Here is an 18,077-nt window from a genome sequence, read left to right on the forward strand (position 1 = left end):
AGAAAAATGTGACATAGTCACAATGTTCAGGTCATTAAAGGGAATGGATGGAAATGACAAAGAAGATCCTGGTTAGGGAAGGGGGAGGAATGCCACAAGGAGATGGGAACATACTGAAAAAGACTACATATCTGAGGGATGTCAAGAAATGCAGTTTTGTGTCCAGATATGTCAACTGGGAAAGCCTACATAATACAGCCCAAGTTAGAAATATAAACAACTTTAAAGTTAGGTGAGATTGATGGAGAAAAGGGGATGGGACTGTTCGATCATAGCTCCTTTTCTGTGAACTACAAATAGGTAAATGCGGGTATAGGAGCACAAACTTAACATTTTTTTACTCAAGATTAATTGAGATAATACAAGAAAGAGATGGCTGGGCAGATTGCGCCTTCTTGGACTTGCAGATGTCTTTTGATAAAGTACCACATAAAAAGTTAATAAGAAAAATTGAAATAATAGGAGCAATACAAGGTAAGCCACTGGAATGGATGAAGGATTTCTTAAGTGGGAGAAAAATGAGAGTGGTACTTAGAGACAAAAATTTTAACTGGGAAGATGTGATAAGTGGTGTCAGGCAAGGCTCTGTATTGGCTCCTTTAATGTTTGCCATATATATAAATGATATGGATGAGGGAGTGAAGTGTTACATGAACTTTTTTTGCTGACGATGCCAAATTACTCAAGATAGTAAGCACAGAAGATTGCAAATCACTACAAGAAGACCTGGACAAAATATGGGAATGAAGTCAGAGGTGTGAAATGAACTTTAACATTAAGAAATGTAGTATAATAGAATTTGGAAAAACCAAAAATAGAATATCAGGTCAATATAAAATTGGTAACAAGGAAGTAAAAAAGTCAACTCAGAAAGGGACCTGGGAGTGATTATCTCAAGTGACTTAACACCTGATAAACATGTCAATAAATTAGTTGGAGAGACTTTTAACTTATTTAGATACATGAAAATGGCCTTTGACTACATGGATGAAGAAATGGTAAAGAAAATAGTGGTTGCATTAATAAGACCTAAACTAGAGTATGCTGCAACACTATGGCCACCTAGCAAAAAAAAAAACATAAGAAAATTAGAAAGAATTCAAAGAGCAGCAGCAAAAATGGCACCTACAATCTCAAATTTGACATACGAACAAAGATTGAGCAAAATTACATTTATCAATACTGGAACAGAGAAGAGAAAGAGATTATTTTTTGACCATTTACAGAATTATGAAAGGGATGGAAATTCTTGATAGAGATGACTTATTAAAATGGGACAGAAGAGAAACAAGAGGACACGAAAAGAAGCTAAAGAAGGACAGTTACAAAAGAGATTTGAAAAAGAATAGTTTCCCACATAGAGTGAATGATGTCTGGAACAAACTAAATGGAGAAATAGTGAGTGCCAAAACTATACAAGATTTTGAGAATAAACTGGATGCGGAGAGATACAAAAACGGGTCACTACGAGCATAGCTCTCATCCCATAAAATACAATTAGGTAAATACAACTAGGTAAATACACACATCTGAATCCAAGTTTGCTAAATACACAAACAGGACCCCCTCCTCCCACACTCACAAGTTTACTTCTAGTGTTATGTATTGTAGATTAGGTAAACATATTATGTTTTGTCCTACCTGTTCCCTAAGCGTTTCCTTGTCTGCATCAAGTACTGTCTTGTAAAGCTCCAATCGGTTGCAAGCCTTGTACTCAGGTTTTCCAGGGAGACCAAGGTCACTGTAGTACATGCGAAGAATCTGGGACAATCTTAATGTCGGAGTGAACGAGGGCTTGGCCTTGGCAATGAGAAGAGCTTGAAAGGCAAAGACACCACAAAAAGTCAACCTCAAAGCCACTGAGTCGGTGCTGCGGTTAATGTGTTCAAGGATAACCTTCTCTATCATAAGAATGAACCCAGAAAAAAGTCTCCCCCCCACCTCCCCTTCAGCCCTTATTCCCCTCCTAGATTCTTCTTTGCAGTCGTCTGGGGTCAACCTGAGGAAAAGTTTACGGGGATACATTTTCCTGTTGAAGAGGCTATCTTGACCCATTTCATGTAAATATGAATACGTCAGACTTATATAAAAAAAAAAAAAGGAAGTGATGATAAATCAGGAGTTTGCCTAGAAACTTAGAATTTATAAAGCAAATTGGGCACCTGTTCACCATTTCAGAATACCACCTTCCTTCCTCCCCTTCCCCCACTTACAAAATTTTAACTTCAAAGTGTGAAATATATTATTTTTCTTGTATATCTAATCTGTGTCAGAAAAATGCAATGTCATATAGATTCTATAACCAGTACAATTTTTTTGTTTTAGTAAGATCAACATTCAAATAGTTTGACATTGTTCCTCTAATAAAGGCTCCTATAGTTCCTTGTCTCTTTTGTATCATCTTCCTTGTCTGCAACAAGTTCTTGACACTGACAATACCATTGTTGTTGAAAGATCTTGACCATGTGAGGTACTCCTCGGAATACACAAGATGACTGTACTACTCACCGTCTATGCCAGCGAAGATCTCTGCCTGAGTCATGTGGGTGAACGTTTTCTGCTCGAGGGAGTACTGGCGTGGACAGGCGGTACAGTTTCCAAAGATCCCCCTGTCCCCAAGGAATTTCCCTTCGTGACTCAGGTAGAAGAGTTTATTGAGAAAAGACACCTGTGCGATGTCCCCTGTGGTGATGATAATCAGCATGTCAGGCTACCACAAAGGTCTGGATTCTCCAACAACCCAGGGTTTTCCTTTTGTGACTTACTCTACAAGCTTTGTTCTGACTGGCATAAGGCTTTTTTTTTTTTTTTTTTTTAACTTGGGGAGAGACTCGAAATGGAAAGTCTCAACCCCATGCTGCCCCAGTTTCATCCCACCCTCCCTACACAAAATAGAATCATATATAGTTAGCTAGAACAATATTTGTGTAATGTTCTATCTGCTCAAAAGGTTTTAAGAACAAATTGACTGAATTCGAGGAATGTTTACCTGAGGATAATTCTGGAGAAGAATTTGGAAACACAAGAAACTAAAGGCCACCTTTTCTGGGTCGTCCTTGACTTTACCTGCAATTGTGAAGGCATGGAGCGGGAGAATGGACGACCTCTTCATTTCATCTTTCATGAATTCAATTTCTTCACTATCAAAGACACTCTGGATGGTCTTTGAGCCACTCTGGTCCATTGCCATGATCCCTGTGGAGATGTGAAATACCATTAAGAGCCAGAGATTCATCTGAATATGAGGTTGGTGTTAGTCAGGACAAAATGATCAAGCATTCAATATACCGAGTTACCTTTAGGCCCCTCTGAGACACAGAGGTTCCTTTCAGATGAATGAAATCATCAATTGTTGGCTAGAACGAGATACTGAAAATTCCAGTACAATGTTGTAATGTGCTCAGACACTTTCCATTCTACTAATGTCCAGTTGCATGCTGGAGACAACAACCCCCTCTGGCTATAAAATTTCTGGCTTCTAGCAGTACCACCTGCTTCATCTATTTATTATATTGTGAACCTCTCCAAATAAAACAGAATATTCTCTCTTGTTCACCTCAACTTCTTGTTCCCTTGGGCAAATCTGAAGGACCTCACAAAAGCACAAATCCTATGTGGGCTGGCTTAGCTAGTTGGGTTATATCAGTTCAGCCCATCACTCAGACATAGTTGGTCAGGCAGCCATTTCCTCCTCTACCTGATAAAGCTGTGTTACCTCTCTCGAAATAAAACAAGGACAAATCTCTTGTTATCTTACTATTACTCCAGTCATGTAGCACAACAAATTGCATGTACACGTTACATTGCATGTAGGTTTCAATGGAATATAGAAACTCTGAGAGGAAGTGTAGAAGTACAGTTTGATGTCAAAACTCATCTACAACTAGGTGATATGCCCTGTGATCTGTCAACAGCATGAATGAAAAAGAATTCTAGTGAGGGGAAGTTGAACTATCTATGAGTCTATGGCCACCCAACCCCATTATGAGCCGCTAAATCGTGCGTTTGCCATGCATAGTATCCCTGTAGGAGGTGGAAGTGGAGTCCTGGAGGCTGTGTGATGTCCCACTGCTGTGGTTGCACTGAGGTTCCCCCAGTAAACATTTGATCCCTGATGGGCAGGACGGATGTCCTCTCCTGGTTTGGAGAGGCAAATTGGCTAGGATGCCTGACTTGAACCTGTGAGTTAAACATTCAGCTACAGCCTTGGTCAACACTGCAAGGTCCATGTCTGTCTCCCTCTGTTGCCAAGGTGGTGAGTGTATATACTCTCCTGCGACCCCCGGGAATGTTGGGGAAAAGATGTATACCTAAATCATAGTCTCCCTTCATTTGGGAGTGGTGGGTGGGTGCATGGGAGGAAAAATCTCATACTATATACATGTCATCTAGACATGGCATTTATGGTAGGGATGGGCTTGCAACCTACCTCCTGTCAGAACCACCAAGCCTGCTGTGAGCATTGCTGGGGATTTGCAAATAAGAATGCACAGATGTTAAGCCAAGCTCCAGATAAACCTTCAGTAGGCTCTCCGTGTGGATGAATGGAACATTCTTTACCTCTCCCAGGACTGACTACCCTTTTTATCAGCAAAACTCAGTAGCCTTCTAATGGAAAATGTGGCTCTCTCAGAGATGAAGAGCCCCAGCAATTGATTGGTAGTGATGGTTCCGGCTGCATCAATGGGGCCCACCACATGGGAGTAGCTCTGAATATCTACCCGACGATAGTACACTGTTGTAGAGGCTACTCTAGTTGGTGAGGCTAAAGAATATCTTAGGCTTCCTCTCTCTTATCACAGTATATGCTCCAGCTGAGTTATGAACTTGAAGAGACATCCATGTCACAGGACATACAGTCAACTCTCAATTAACACGAGTTTTACTAACGCGTTTTCGATTTAACACGAGTTAATTTTTAAGGAAAATGTTTAAATAACACAACAATTTCGATTTAACACGATTTGAATTTGACGGTAAGAACATTGAGAGGGTCTCAGCGCGGTCAGTTTCACGCGCTCTGTTTTGATCTGTCTGAAGCTAGCCCGCACTGTGAGTGGAAGTGTCTGTATACAAGTTACAGAGAAATGAATAATTTAGTTAGAGATTGTAAACTTTCGTTTTCTGTTTTACACCAAAACAAAAAAGAAAACGGTATCACCAACCCACAATTAATGGTAAACTGTTTTTTAAATGTATGGACCGTGATTAGAAGTCATGAAAGCTTGAAAAATTGTTACAGAGAAATGAGTAGTTTAGAGATTGTAAACTTTCGTTTTCCGTTCTACACCAAAACAAAAAAGAAAAATGTGTCACCAACCCACAATTAATGGTAAACTAATTTTTAAATGTATGGACCGTGATTATTAGTCATAAAAGCTTGAAAATTTGTTACAAAGAAATTAATAATTTAGAGATTGTAAGCTCGTTTTCTGTTCTACGAGTGCCCGGGAGTCGGAGGAAGAGGCGAGTGAGGCGGAGAGTGGCTGGTGACGAGTGCGCACATAGAATAAATGTGTACTACAAATAAATGCAAAGAAGGTGTTTTTTCTGTAACCTACAAATGTATTAATAATGTGTTTGTTCAAGTTCAGAGTAACAAAATCCCAAAATAGACAAGACTTTCCCAGTGTCCAGGAACCTACCCCCCCCCCCTATTACCATTATCTCCTATGGGAAAAATATGTTTAACAAACGCGATTTTGATTAACACGACGTCTCCAGGAACGTAACCTCGCGTTGAGAGTCGACTGTACTTGTTTTGGGCGGCCTCAGTGCGGTTACTGGCATTGACAGAGCTGACTATAAAGTATGAACTGTCCCCAATGGCTCAGGAATCAGGAACAATAACAGTTCACTCCTCAATTGTGCAAAGTCAAGAAAGTTGAGGTTTGCCGTTTCCTGATTCCAGAAAAGAGAGCCACACTGATGAACTTGGCATTACAGTGCCGGAGTGCCAATGGAAATCAACCACATACTTGCTAGCACATATTGGAGGATCCTGCAAAACTAGAGCCTGCCAGAGAGCAGAGTTTTTGGAGTTAATCAACTTGTAGTCACAACACTCAGACTGCGTTTCAAGTCCAGGAGAATTAAATTAACCTGGATTTAATATCGGTAAGCTCAGAGGTAATGCATGTGCCCAGATGCATGTAGCATCAATATCTAATTGGTTCAAAGTGCAACTTTGAGTACCCTGAAGAGCTGTGAGACACCTGCAAACGTGAAACTTTGAAAGCTGCCGAGAAATACACTGGAGATTGCACATAGTCAAGGAATAATGCGGCGTCATGCAAGACACTGGAAGGTAGAGAGGTGGGCTGAACTACCAGAATTGCTGGAGACGTGGGCCGATATAGGACTCGGCAATGGAGGACTAGAGTTTTCTTGACAATGGGTAAGAAGTGGTACATGAGGGGAATCGCTGAGGATGTCGAGGGTCATTTCAATGCAAGTGACATCAAACCTGTTTGCTGAGCCTTGAAGAAATTCTGCTCCAAGTCTGACCCAGGGAGCACAGTCCGAACAGCTGATGGGCAGTTAGGGTCAGATGTGGAAGGATGTAACCTCTTCAAGTACTTTGAGCAGTTTCTAATGGACTACTAGCAGCCATCTTACTCTTACTGGTGTTTGTGTGGCAGTTACCAATCCACAGATAAATGAAACTCCACCCTCCTTAATGGAGGTCAGAGAGGCTGTAAGTTGAAGAGTGGAAATCGGCCGGCATCTGCAATGTCAGTGCAGAGTTGCTGTAAGCCATGGGTGAGGCCAGTGTTTGGGCTGCATGCTGTTCTGTCCACTGTTTGACAATCCATTACCATTCCCTCTAACTAGAAAAGAGGTCTGGTCATCCCTGAGAGAGGAAATGGGACCTGCAGGACTGCAACAACAACTACGGTATTACAATGTTCGATGTGCCAGGCAAAGTGCTTGCCCATCTATTGCTGACATGGGTTCGTTTTCATCTGTTTATGTTTCGAAGCCCTGAACAGTCTGGGTTCACACTGCCTCCCTCACCTTACTTTTACTTCTCTCTTCCTCTTGTATCTCTCATTTGCTTCCCTATTTCTACTTGACAACCAACCCTCATCCGCTCGCTTTTTTCTACTACTATCTTCACCTCTTCATCACACCATCCACTACCCTTCCTTCTATTCGCTCCCATCATCTTCATCCCACATATCATCTTTGCGAACTCTGTCACTTCCTCTTTGAAACACAATTATTTTTCTTCTATTCCTACTTTCCCTTTATCCTTCACTACCTTCCACACTTCTCTTAACTTCTCCTAGTATTCTTTTATTTTTTCCTTCTCATGCAATTTAATTTCCAACACCTCTCATCCTCCCACCCTTTCCCCCTTCGTCCACTTTTCCTTTACACTCAATTTTCCTTCAACCAGAAAATTACCTGAAAAATAATATATGTACATACACATACATACACACAAAAAAACACACACACAATGGGGGTTGCAAGTGTGAATAATATAACTTGGTGCCAGACAGACAGTACCTCCCAGAAGTGTTCCTGCAGCAATGGGGCCCGATGGAGTTCGCAAGACGCCGTTCTCAATTGGGTGTTTGGCCGGTGGGATTTCTATGCTGTAAACGTTGAGTCCATCATTAAAATTAGGGTACACTGGCAACTGAGACTGAGCCAGCATATTCTATAGTTGTAACTATAGATATTAGACTACCGTTGGTTAAGTTAGGGTACATTGGCCACTGTGTCTGAACCAGTTTATTTTATATATTACTAAAGGATGACATACCAAACATAGAAAGACAGACATACACAAGAACAGCTCAATTCACTTGGGAATGAAAACCCTATGACGTCATCTGGAGGCTGGACAGCCAACTGTGTCTCAGGAAAGCCCACCACACCTCTCCATGACGTCATGTCGTTGGCTTTCTTCCAGAGTTGAAATGCCCTGGACTTGTATCGACTTTGCTCAAGCCAGGAGGACATGAAGAGCGAACTCACCCTCTTCGTCTCCTTTTCCTCCTCTGGACGTTCTCCCAGTTCTCGTCCGTTCCCTCGAAGGGGTGTGTCTCGACACTGTGCGAGAGCGCTCGGTAGAGGGCGCACTGACGGCCACACGCCCCAGCAGTCCAAGAACAAGGAAGGAACACGTCAGAATTGTTAATATTTAAGGATTTAATTTCGCTCTCGTGCCTGACGGGATAGAATCGCCTGCCGGCATAAAGGATAGAAGATAAAGTACCGCCCGGCAAGGAAGGGCGAAGGGGGGGGGGCAGATTCTGAGAGTAAAATCAGCACTTTAGGGGGAGAGAGAGAGAACAAGAAAAGCAGAGCGAGAGGTGGTGCGGAAGGAAAAGAATGGGGAAAAGAAAGAGAGAAGGGAGAATGAAGAGAAACGGAAGAAGAAAGGGGAAAAAGAGGGAAGAGAGAGAGCGAGGTGGGGACAACCAACGAGAAATCAAGATTCAAGACTCCACTGATCGCACAGATCGATGTTAAAGATTTTTTCTAACAGTATTATCACCAAAATGGCTTTGTTTTAACCCACCCCCAACAACTGACCATACTTATTCCATCTAAACCAAACACCTCAGAATTGTATTTATCCATTTAATTTTATTTATTGTTATTGTTTTAAAAAGGAAAGGGGCAACCCTGGCTTATTGATGGGGCATCACTCACCTCTTCCCTGGGTTCATACATGTCTTCGGGAACTGTCTCAAACAGCGACACAAACCGCTTGTTCACCTCTTGTTTCTCCTTCTCCTCTGGAGTTTGCCACTGCCCCCAATGAGGATTCTTGTCCACCCTATATACGACACCATCATGCTTATATCTGAAAAAATACACACACATATATATATATATATGAACATACACGCTCAGACGCGTATGCACATATACACCAGTGATTTGTTCCATAAAGCTGGTGGCACACTAGGTTGCACGCTACTTCATTTGAGTAGAAACGACTTCGGTTACAATATTCTAGACTTCCGGAAGAACATCTCAACAATGTGTCTAACATTCATATTCTAGGTTTAACTTCTCTTAGTTCGTCATTCAGCTTCTCACTATATTACTTTAAAAAAATTCTGTCATACATTTACCCCATTTCACATCTGCTCTCCTCTTTGCCTCCTATATCTTATGCTTTTCTTCTCTTTTCCTCGTACCTCTCATATGATTCTCTCATCCTATTTTATAATCAATCTGTGAATGCTCCCTTCTTCTCTTCTACAACCTTCTTTGCTTCATCATCCCACCACTCACTACCCTTCCTTCTATTTCCTCCCGTCCTCCTTGTTGCACACACCATATTTGGACACCTTGTGACTCCCTCCTTGAACCATCCCCATTCCCTCCAGTCCTAGTTCTACTCTATCCTTCACTCCCTCCCACTCCTCTCTTAGCTTCTTCTTTAACTCCTTTTCTTTCTCACACACACATACATACATATATATATATATATACATGCATCCATGCATGTGTGTGTGTATATATATATGTGTCAGAATTCATTCCCTGTCGACTGTGCAGATGTCGGCATCCTGTATGTAAAGTTGATTTTGTAACAGGACTGTGACCTTACAGTAGGACAGCAACTGGGACATTCGCATGCCATAGACATGCTTCTTCTTCTGGGTCTGTGCTAAGAAGTATTTGTTGTAGTAGAGATCATGTAGTGTCACACATATTGCAATGTATAGTGATGTTGTGTGAGCGTGATATGGGGATTAGACCAGGGAGAGGTCCCGGTATGTCCCCGAGGACTATGCTGAGCTTGATCCTTCTCGTACCTTTTAAGAAGGGCATTGGCTATATCATACGGGCTCTTGTAGCTTTCTGTCCTTTCCCACTTCTCGATGAGGTAGATCAGGTTGTTGAGATTGCTTGGCATACGCTGTTCCGTCAGGTCCCTCTCTGTGTGGCATTTGTAGAAATTGTGATTCTTGTCCCAACCCTCTGAAAAGACAATGATAATAATAATAGTAATAATAATTAGATAAATGAATAATATATGAATAGATAAATAAGCAGTCGTAGTAACGTATGAACCATCAATTAAGCAAAAATCTGGAAAAATTGTGGTAGTATTTTGAACCTATTCCGACCACCAAGTCTCAGCCCCTCATAGCTTTATCCTCAAGTGAAGGTGACAGACACTCAAGACAAGTCGTGTGAGAGGTGATTCTCCCCAAAAGTCTTTCTTGTCTGACCATACATGCAAAGGTCTGTCACTAGTCTTACAAGAAAAAAGTACATTTCATTATATCTTCAATACATTTGGGGTCAGGTGGGGCAACTGTCCTAGAACTTCATAACCTAGTACCACTTGTCGCATGGTCAGATCGTCGGCGACTAAACTGGCTACACTACCGGTCATCCACCAGTGAGGAGGATATACTGGACACCCATATAGAGGAAAAAAGAATCCATCAAAAGGGCAGACGATCTCTCCGAGTAAAATGCCATCCAACCCCGCTATGGGTCATTAACCTACGAGTTTGCTGCGCATGGCATCCCTGAAAGGCCTGGACCCCCTGAGCCTGAGTGATGTCTTAGTATTGTATTTACTTAGTTGTATTTTACGGGAAGAGCTATGCTCGTGGTGCCTCGTCTCCATATCTCATTTTATGTAGACTGTTTTTAAATTCGTGTATCGTTTTTGCACACACCACATTCTCATATAATCTGTTCCAAACATCTATTATCCTGTGGGGAAAGCTGTTCTTTTTCGGGTCTCTTCTATAATCGTCTTTCTTGATTTTCTTTCCATGTCCTCTTGTATCTCTACCATCCCATTTTATTAGATCCTCTCTATCAATAATTTACATGTCTTTCATGATTCTATAAATAGTTATCAAGTCTCCTTTCTCTCTTCTTTGCTCCAATGTCTGTAGCTCAAGTTTTGCTAGTCTCTCCTCATATGATAGTTCTGAGAGTGTTGGTGCCAATTTCGTAATTGCTCTTTGTATTCTTTCAAGTTTTCTTATACATTTTTTGTACTTGGTGACCACGTCGTCGCTACATACTCCAATCTTGGTCTTATCAAAGTGACCAGTATTTTCTTCACCATTTCTTTGTCCAGGTATTCCTTTGTCCAAATTCCATTATACTATACTTCTTAATCTTGAATTCTATCTCCCACTTCCTACTCCATTCCCATACATTATTGAGATCACTCTGCAGCGACTCACAATCTTCTTCGGTGTTCACTTTCTTCAACATTTTTGCATCGTCTGCGAAGAAGCTCGTATAACTTTCAATTCCTTCATCCATATCATTAATATATATATAGCAAACATTATTGGGGCCAGTACAGTTCTTTGTGGAACTCTACTAATCACCTCATCCCAATTGAAATGTTTGTCTTTTATCGCCACTCTCACTTTCCTTTCATGCAAGAGGTCTTCCATCCACTTAAGTAGTTTACCCTGTATTCCTCCTGCAGTTTCTATTTTTTTTTTTTTAGCAATTTCTTATGTGGCACCTTATCAAAAGCCCATCCATCTTTCTTGTATTATACCTATTAGTCTTGAACAGAAACACATCAAGTTTGTGACACATGATCTTCCTTGTCTAAATCCAAACTGCCTCGGATTTGGCACATAATTTTTTTTCCAAATGTTTTACCCATCTAATTTTGATCATTCTTTCACAAACTTTAGCTACCGTACTTGTAAAAGAGACCGGTCTATAGTTTATAGGGTCTTCTTTGTTTCCCCCTTCTTTTTTTAACCTATCCACTACACCACGAGCTTTCCCCTTCCCTACTAATACAACACAGGTACTCCCCCGTCGTTGAAATCCACGAAATTTGCGTTTTTTCCAGAGTTCCAATCTTTGCCGTCTGTCCGACGCGCGCGCGCGCGTGTGTGTGTGTGCATAAGATTACAGCACTACCCACAGATCGGGCATACATGAGCCCCGACCTCTCAGCCGGGAGGGCAATAACTGTCGATCACGAGTCCAACAAGGTGATCTAAGACCGTAGTGAATCACACACAGCTATTTTTATCTGCATACACACTTGCGCCTGTCAACCAGTGGCTCTATTATCGTGAGTCATCTTAGAATTAAACTTAAGGGATTTACTCATTTCATCTCAGGGAGCAGACGTTGGTCACCTTCAGCTCATTTTGATGGAAAGAAAGAAAATAGAACTTACCTGCTCTTGAAATTAGCAGGAGACATCCGAATAGTATCACTTGCTTCATTCTGAAATAAAGAAAACGGAGACATTTACTTTAGGGGTCAGGAAATTAAGGGAAAAGTGTATTACCCATCTTGCTGAATCTGCAACCTTCCCCCGCCTTTTCCTTCCTTCTAGCTGAATAAAATAGTCTGCTGCTTGGTCCCATAGAATTTGGGGCCTCTGTAGAGCGAAACATTCCTGAGATGTTTTGTAAAGATGGGGTGGGGGGCGAGATGGGACAATGCTGTTTCATCCTGAAGATCTCTTGATAGATGAAAACGTTTGTTCTTCAACTATTTCATTTCCCATTAGTCTCTTAAGATATCTTTAGTCATGTGTTTAATGTGGTTTATGGTTATATATATATATATAATATATATATATATATATTATATATATATATGTATATATATATATATAATATATATATATATATATATATTTTTTTTTTTTTTTTTTTTGAGCACAGGTTTCCTCTCAGACTAAAGATACATTTTTATCAACCAGTCACTGGGACCCATTCAGTGTTGTACAAATACTTTCCCGCGTTCGGATACTTACCAATTGTACTATCATAGTGGAGATGGGTTGAACGCAAACTTTCGTGTATGTGTATGTAACTCGAGTATACAAATATGTAAGAAAAGTTGCGCTCAACTTATATCTCTCTTGATGGTGTAGTGGTCAAGTCACCACAAGCACTGGACACGTGGTGGCCTTGGTTCGAGTCCCCGGGCGTACCACGTTCAATTTCTGCATGTGCCTCCACGGTTCTTCCGATGTTGATGGCTTAGAATTAAAGTGCTGGTTGATAAAAAAAAAATGTGTGTGTATGTATATATATATATATATATATATGTGTGTGTGTGTGTGTGTGTGTGTGTATTGTGTGTGTGTATGTATATATAAAAATGTGTATATATATGTATATATATATACATATATGTATATATATATACATATATGTATATATATATACATATATGTATATACATATACATATATGTATATATTTTGTATATGCTTGTATTTATATAATTTATATATATATATTTATATATATATATATATATATGTGTGTGTATATGTATATATCATATATATGTATATATCGTAGCACATTGGTAAAATTATTCTAATAACCCACTTTCAGAGAATAGGCGAAAGTAAAAAGATCCGTATACTTCGATCACTATCTGTGATCCTCTTCAGTATATGTGTTACGGAGTGGAAACATATATATATATATATATATATATATATATATATATATATATATAATACAAAAGTAGTGGGGTGAACAGGTAAGGACGGGACTCAGGTCACGTGTTCGGCGCTACGTGGACATTGGTGGATTTTGTCCTCAATTAGTGTAGAGCAGGGATTCTCAGCCTTGCTTGGATCATGCACCCCTTTCACCCTTTGCCAGGATGTCATTCCCCCCTCCTTTCCAAGATTGCCTGTTTCAAAAGGTGCATTCTAAATAATATGCAGATATTATCGCACAGCGTAACACTTTTCTAATCCTAAGATTAACATGGGTCAGCACTGGTATAATTCCAGCCCAGGTGACAGGCCAGAGCCTATATTTGCTTTCCTCACTCCGTAAACTTAATGTGGTCACAATTCACCCCCAGAAAACCCAAAATTCACCCCTGGGGGTGAAAATCACCCCTAATGAGAACCCCTGGTGTAGAGGGTAGCAGTCTATTTACAGCTAAGGAAGTTATACAATCTGGTGACCATTAGCCATTGGATGTATTGGGAAAATTGGGAAAATTATTTATCAAAGAAGATTCTTTTCTTTTTCTTCTAAAACTGCATTTAGATTTATAAATGATTTCTGCGTCGTCCCAATTTTAATTGGCGACATGCTGAAATACGACGGAGTTTTCTTGTCCATATTTGACTGAGTACTTGTGTTCTTTGACCCTGGTGGTGAGGTCTCTACACGTTTGTCCCCAACATATATCACTACAATCTAAACAAGGTACTTTATAAACTCCAGGAGTTGTATCAATCTTTGGTCTGTGATGTACGAGATGTTATATAAATGCATGTATATATATTTATTATATATGTTTGTATATAAGATTGTCAATCGTTCCGCCGAGGGCACCTACGTGAAACGTGGTATGTACTGTATTTCATCAAATCCTTTATGCATTCCGTGCTTGGCTCTCGTCGAGAACGGACCTACACCTGAAGGTGCGAAACTATCGCCGTCAACTACTTAAATCCAGTGCTCGTCGTTAACGACTCGTACCGGCTGTCTCAAGTTGTGTTACAGTGCTACAAACTACTGCGCGCTAGTAAATCAGCCTACTTTCTTATCAAGGCCCTCCCTTCCTCGATGGAATACTCGGGGTCGGAAGCGGCATCCAGCTTAGAGCAGGACTTAATGATTTCCGACACTGATGACGACATTAGTGTTAACCACTGGCCCGACCTGCCTCGTCCTACCTCCACTCCCCATCACCCTCCAACAACCACCCAGCATGATACCCACCAGTCTACATCGCTCCCCAGTACCAAACGGCGGGCCGACGACACCTCTACCTTCCCCGCAGGAGAATGTCAACCGCCTGCTGCCAAGACGATCAAGGGAACCTCAAGTGAGTGTAATAAGGCTCCTATTCGCCCTACCCTGCCTAATCACAGTCCTACTCCCGTTGCCCCCACCCGACCCTCACCCGCCCTTCCAGCATTTGCTCCCCGAGACAAGTATATTAAGTTGGCCTTTAGCGGGAACCCATCCACAGAAGTTAAACTCCGCTGGCTGTCAACTATCACCAAGACTTTCCACCTGCAACGGGATACGGCCGAGGTTAAGATGGCTGCACTCACCTCTCGATTCATCTACATATCAAGACAACGCACAGACATCCTGGACCGAGTTACTACAAATGAATTTATGTCACTGCCTCTTCTCCCTCAAGACTCCCCCGAAAGACCTCGTAAGTACCCCCAATACCTGCTCACTCGCTATCCCGTTGACGTGGATCACAAGCTTGCCCTACAGCTCCCAGGAGTACACTCAGCCAGGCGCTTCATGCAGAACGGTACCCCCATCAACCGCATTGTTATTGTGTGGAGCCTCCCCGAAACACCCCCCGACACCATTACCTTTGACTTCCTCCCTCTCCTCCCCCCGTGTCAAGTCCAAAGACTCCGTGACGACCGACCCTGGTGCTACAGGTGTTGGGGTATCGGTCACATATCCAGGTACTGCTCCGCCTCCCCTAAGTGTGCCTGGTGTGCCGCCGCCCATGAATCCAGAGAATGTCCCGTCCGAAGTGCGCCCCCGCCCCCATCTGCGACTACTTCCACCTCTGAACCTCCACCACAGCCGAACCCATCACAATGGAAGTGCCCCCGATGTCTACAGCCAGGTGTCAACGTCTGGCACGGCTGTACTCGGCGCCAGACCCAGACCAATGGCCCCACCTCAGCCCCACCACCTCCTCCCGCCCGGACTGACCTCTCTGCTCCCACCCCCCCTCAGCAAGACGCTGCCCTCCGTAAGGCCGTTGCAGCCCTTCAGGCGCGATGTGCAGCACTCGAGGACCGCTTCGCCTCCATTGACACCAGGATTGACAGCCTTGTCTCAGCCCAAACTACTACTGCCACCAGACTCTCCACACTGGCGGAATCCCAACAAACCCTCGTCTCCTCCATCTCCATGCTTGCCGAGAGAATGGAATCCATTGCAACTCGTCTCGACAAACTCTGTAAGTTACAACCCAGTACTAGCCAGTCTTCCTCGAATCGTCCATCCACCTCCACACTCCGGTCTCCTACTAGCAAACGCAACGTTCGTAACTAACATTCACCTAGACCTCCTTTCATGGAACATCAATGGTATCACCAACCACAAAAAGTACACACAATTGAAGGCATATGTACAGACACATCACCCTTGTGTCATTTTTCTACAGGAGGCGTTTCCAAACCGGCCCAACACTGCACCACAGGCACCCTCCCTTCCCGGATATATCCCCTATATTCATACGATACGAAACGGTCTTCTAACATACATACACAATACACTGATACACCGTCTTCTGCGCTCCTCTACAGACCCTGACGTAACATTCCAACTCTTCGAGATAGAAATTGGGGGCGGAATCCTACAGCTCTGCAATATCTACTCTGCTCCCGCACGTCTTCGTCCAACCACTCTTCCACCACCTACGATAAAAGGTATAATATACGCAGGGGATTTCAATGCTCGACATCCTGCATTGGGAGATCGTCCTGGCACCACTAACCGCCCTGGTGTTCACCTACTATCCTTCATCCGACAACATCATCTGACCCGCTGGGACATAGGTGGCGCCACACACTCCCGGGGAGGCACCCTGGACCACGTCCTCACCTCTGGCTTGGTATCATCCCGCATCCAGTGCTCCTCAGTACCTGCATTATTCTCAGACCATATTGCTCTTCTCTTCCTACGATACCTACACCCCCAATCACACGCCAAAGCCTCACCATACCCCACAAATACTCCCCGACGTACATTTCATACATGACCTGCATACTACCTACCTTAGACTGTTCCTCCCCCGACCAGTTATACACTAGCCTTGTCTCCGCCACCCACGACTTTTACAGGCTTTACGTATCACGACCCCACCTCCAACGTCGCCCTCCTCCTCACTCGTGGTACCTAGACACCCGACTTCAGGACGCACAGAAAGAAGCGGAGCGCGTTGGACTCATGTTCCAAACTAACCCATCTCCTGAACTACTTCATCGTTACCAGCAATCCAGAGACGATTTGACAACCCTCCTAGAATGTGTAAGTACTGACTCCTGGAAGAGATTCACGGACAGAATTAATCACCAAACTAGTGTAGCCTCCATGTGGCACCTTATTCGCAGGGTAATTAAGAAGACTCCTGCTACTGCCCGTCATCATTCCCCCACCGTATTTGCCGAACAGCTCATCGACACGTGGTCAAACCAGTCCAACCCTGCCAACCTACCTACCCCCGTCCAGGATGCCCTCTCCTCCGGTGCTTTTGCTCGTGGACTCCGCTTAGTACATGCTCTGCTGCAAGAGGATGATGAAGAAAATATACCAATCACTGAAGATGAACTACGACGTGCTCTCTTGAGAGGTAAAGCCACGTCCCCTGGGGATGATGGCATTACCTACAATGTGCTACGATTACTACACCGTGTACCCGGTAACCCCCTCCTTCGCCTCTACAATATGTGTCTACGAGATGGATATATCCCATATGCCTGGACCACGAGTACAATAATCCCCATACCCAAGCCCGGTACAGCAAATTTCAGGCCCATCTCCCTTACATCCTGCTTCTGCAAAGTAATGGAAAGAATCTTGCTCACCCGACTGATGTACCAACTACAAGATCGCCTTTCTCCACGTCTCTTCGGCTTTCTACCCCAACGCAGCACCCATCACTGCCTCGTCGACTTATATTCTCGCCTCTCCCGTGACAGTGTTGTGGCATTTATAGATCTAAAAAGTGCATTTGATATAGCAAACCGAGACGTTATTTTAGATCAATTAATTGACTTTGGAATTAAGGGTAAATTACTACGATGGATTAAGGGCTACCTCAGTAACCGGACCTCCCGTGTCTTCTTTAGCGGTGCCTACAGCTCCTCACGGGATTTTCATCTCGGCACTCCTCAAGGAGGGGTACTAAGTCCATTTCTCTTTAATATACTTATGCATCGTCTCCTCACGTCTTTGCCCACTATTCCTGAGGTCACAATTACATGCTATGCAGATGATCTATGTATTCACTCTACCTCCCCAACACACCTACAACTCTTTCTTACTTCTCTCTCCCAAGCTTCTGCTAACTGTGGCCTTGTTGCTTCCCCACAGAAGAGCAGAATTTTCTCCTAC

General features: G+C 42.8%; 1 protein-coding gene across 2 annotated transcripts in view; it reads right to left on the reverse strand.

Annotated features, from left to right (window-relative positions):
* LOC143019940 (uncharacterized) overlaps positions 1 to 18,077 on the reverse strand; it is an 82,368-nt gene that overhangs the window by 23,761 nt on the left and 40,530 nt on the right. For both annotated transcript variants that reach the window (XM_076175933.1, XM_076175932.1), the window contains exons 2-9: positions 12,161 to 12,210; positions 9,789 to 9,954; positions 8,671 to 8,824; positions 7,990 to 8,093; positions 7,516 to 7,604; positions 3,067 to 3,195; positions 2,509 to 2,682; positions 1,642 to 1,817 (exon numbers count right to left, since the gene is read on the reverse strand). In XM_076175933.1, coding sequence (XP_076032048.1) covers positions 1,642 to 1,817; positions 2,509 to 2,682; positions 3,067 to 3,195; positions 7,516 to 7,604; positions 7,990 to 8,093; positions 8,671 to 8,824; positions 9,789 to 9,954; positions 12,161 to 12,209 — 1,041 coding nt within the window. In that variant the 5' untranslated portion in view covers position 12,210. The remainder of the gene's footprint in view (positions 1 to 1,641; positions 1,818 to 2,508; positions 2,683 to 3,066; positions 3,196 to 7,515; positions 7,605 to 7,989; positions 8,094 to 8,670; positions 8,825 to 9,788; positions 9,955 to 12,160; positions 12,211 to 18,077) is intronic.

Source organism: Oratosquilla oratoria, chromosome 38, assembly GCF_046742065.1.
Source record: "Oratosquilla oratoria isolate Oo_2021 chromosome 38, ASM4674206v1, whole genome shotgun sequence".
Lineage (NCBI taxonomy): Eukaryota > Metazoa > Arthropoda > Malacostraca > Stomatopoda > Squillidae > Oratosquilla > Oratosquilla oratoria.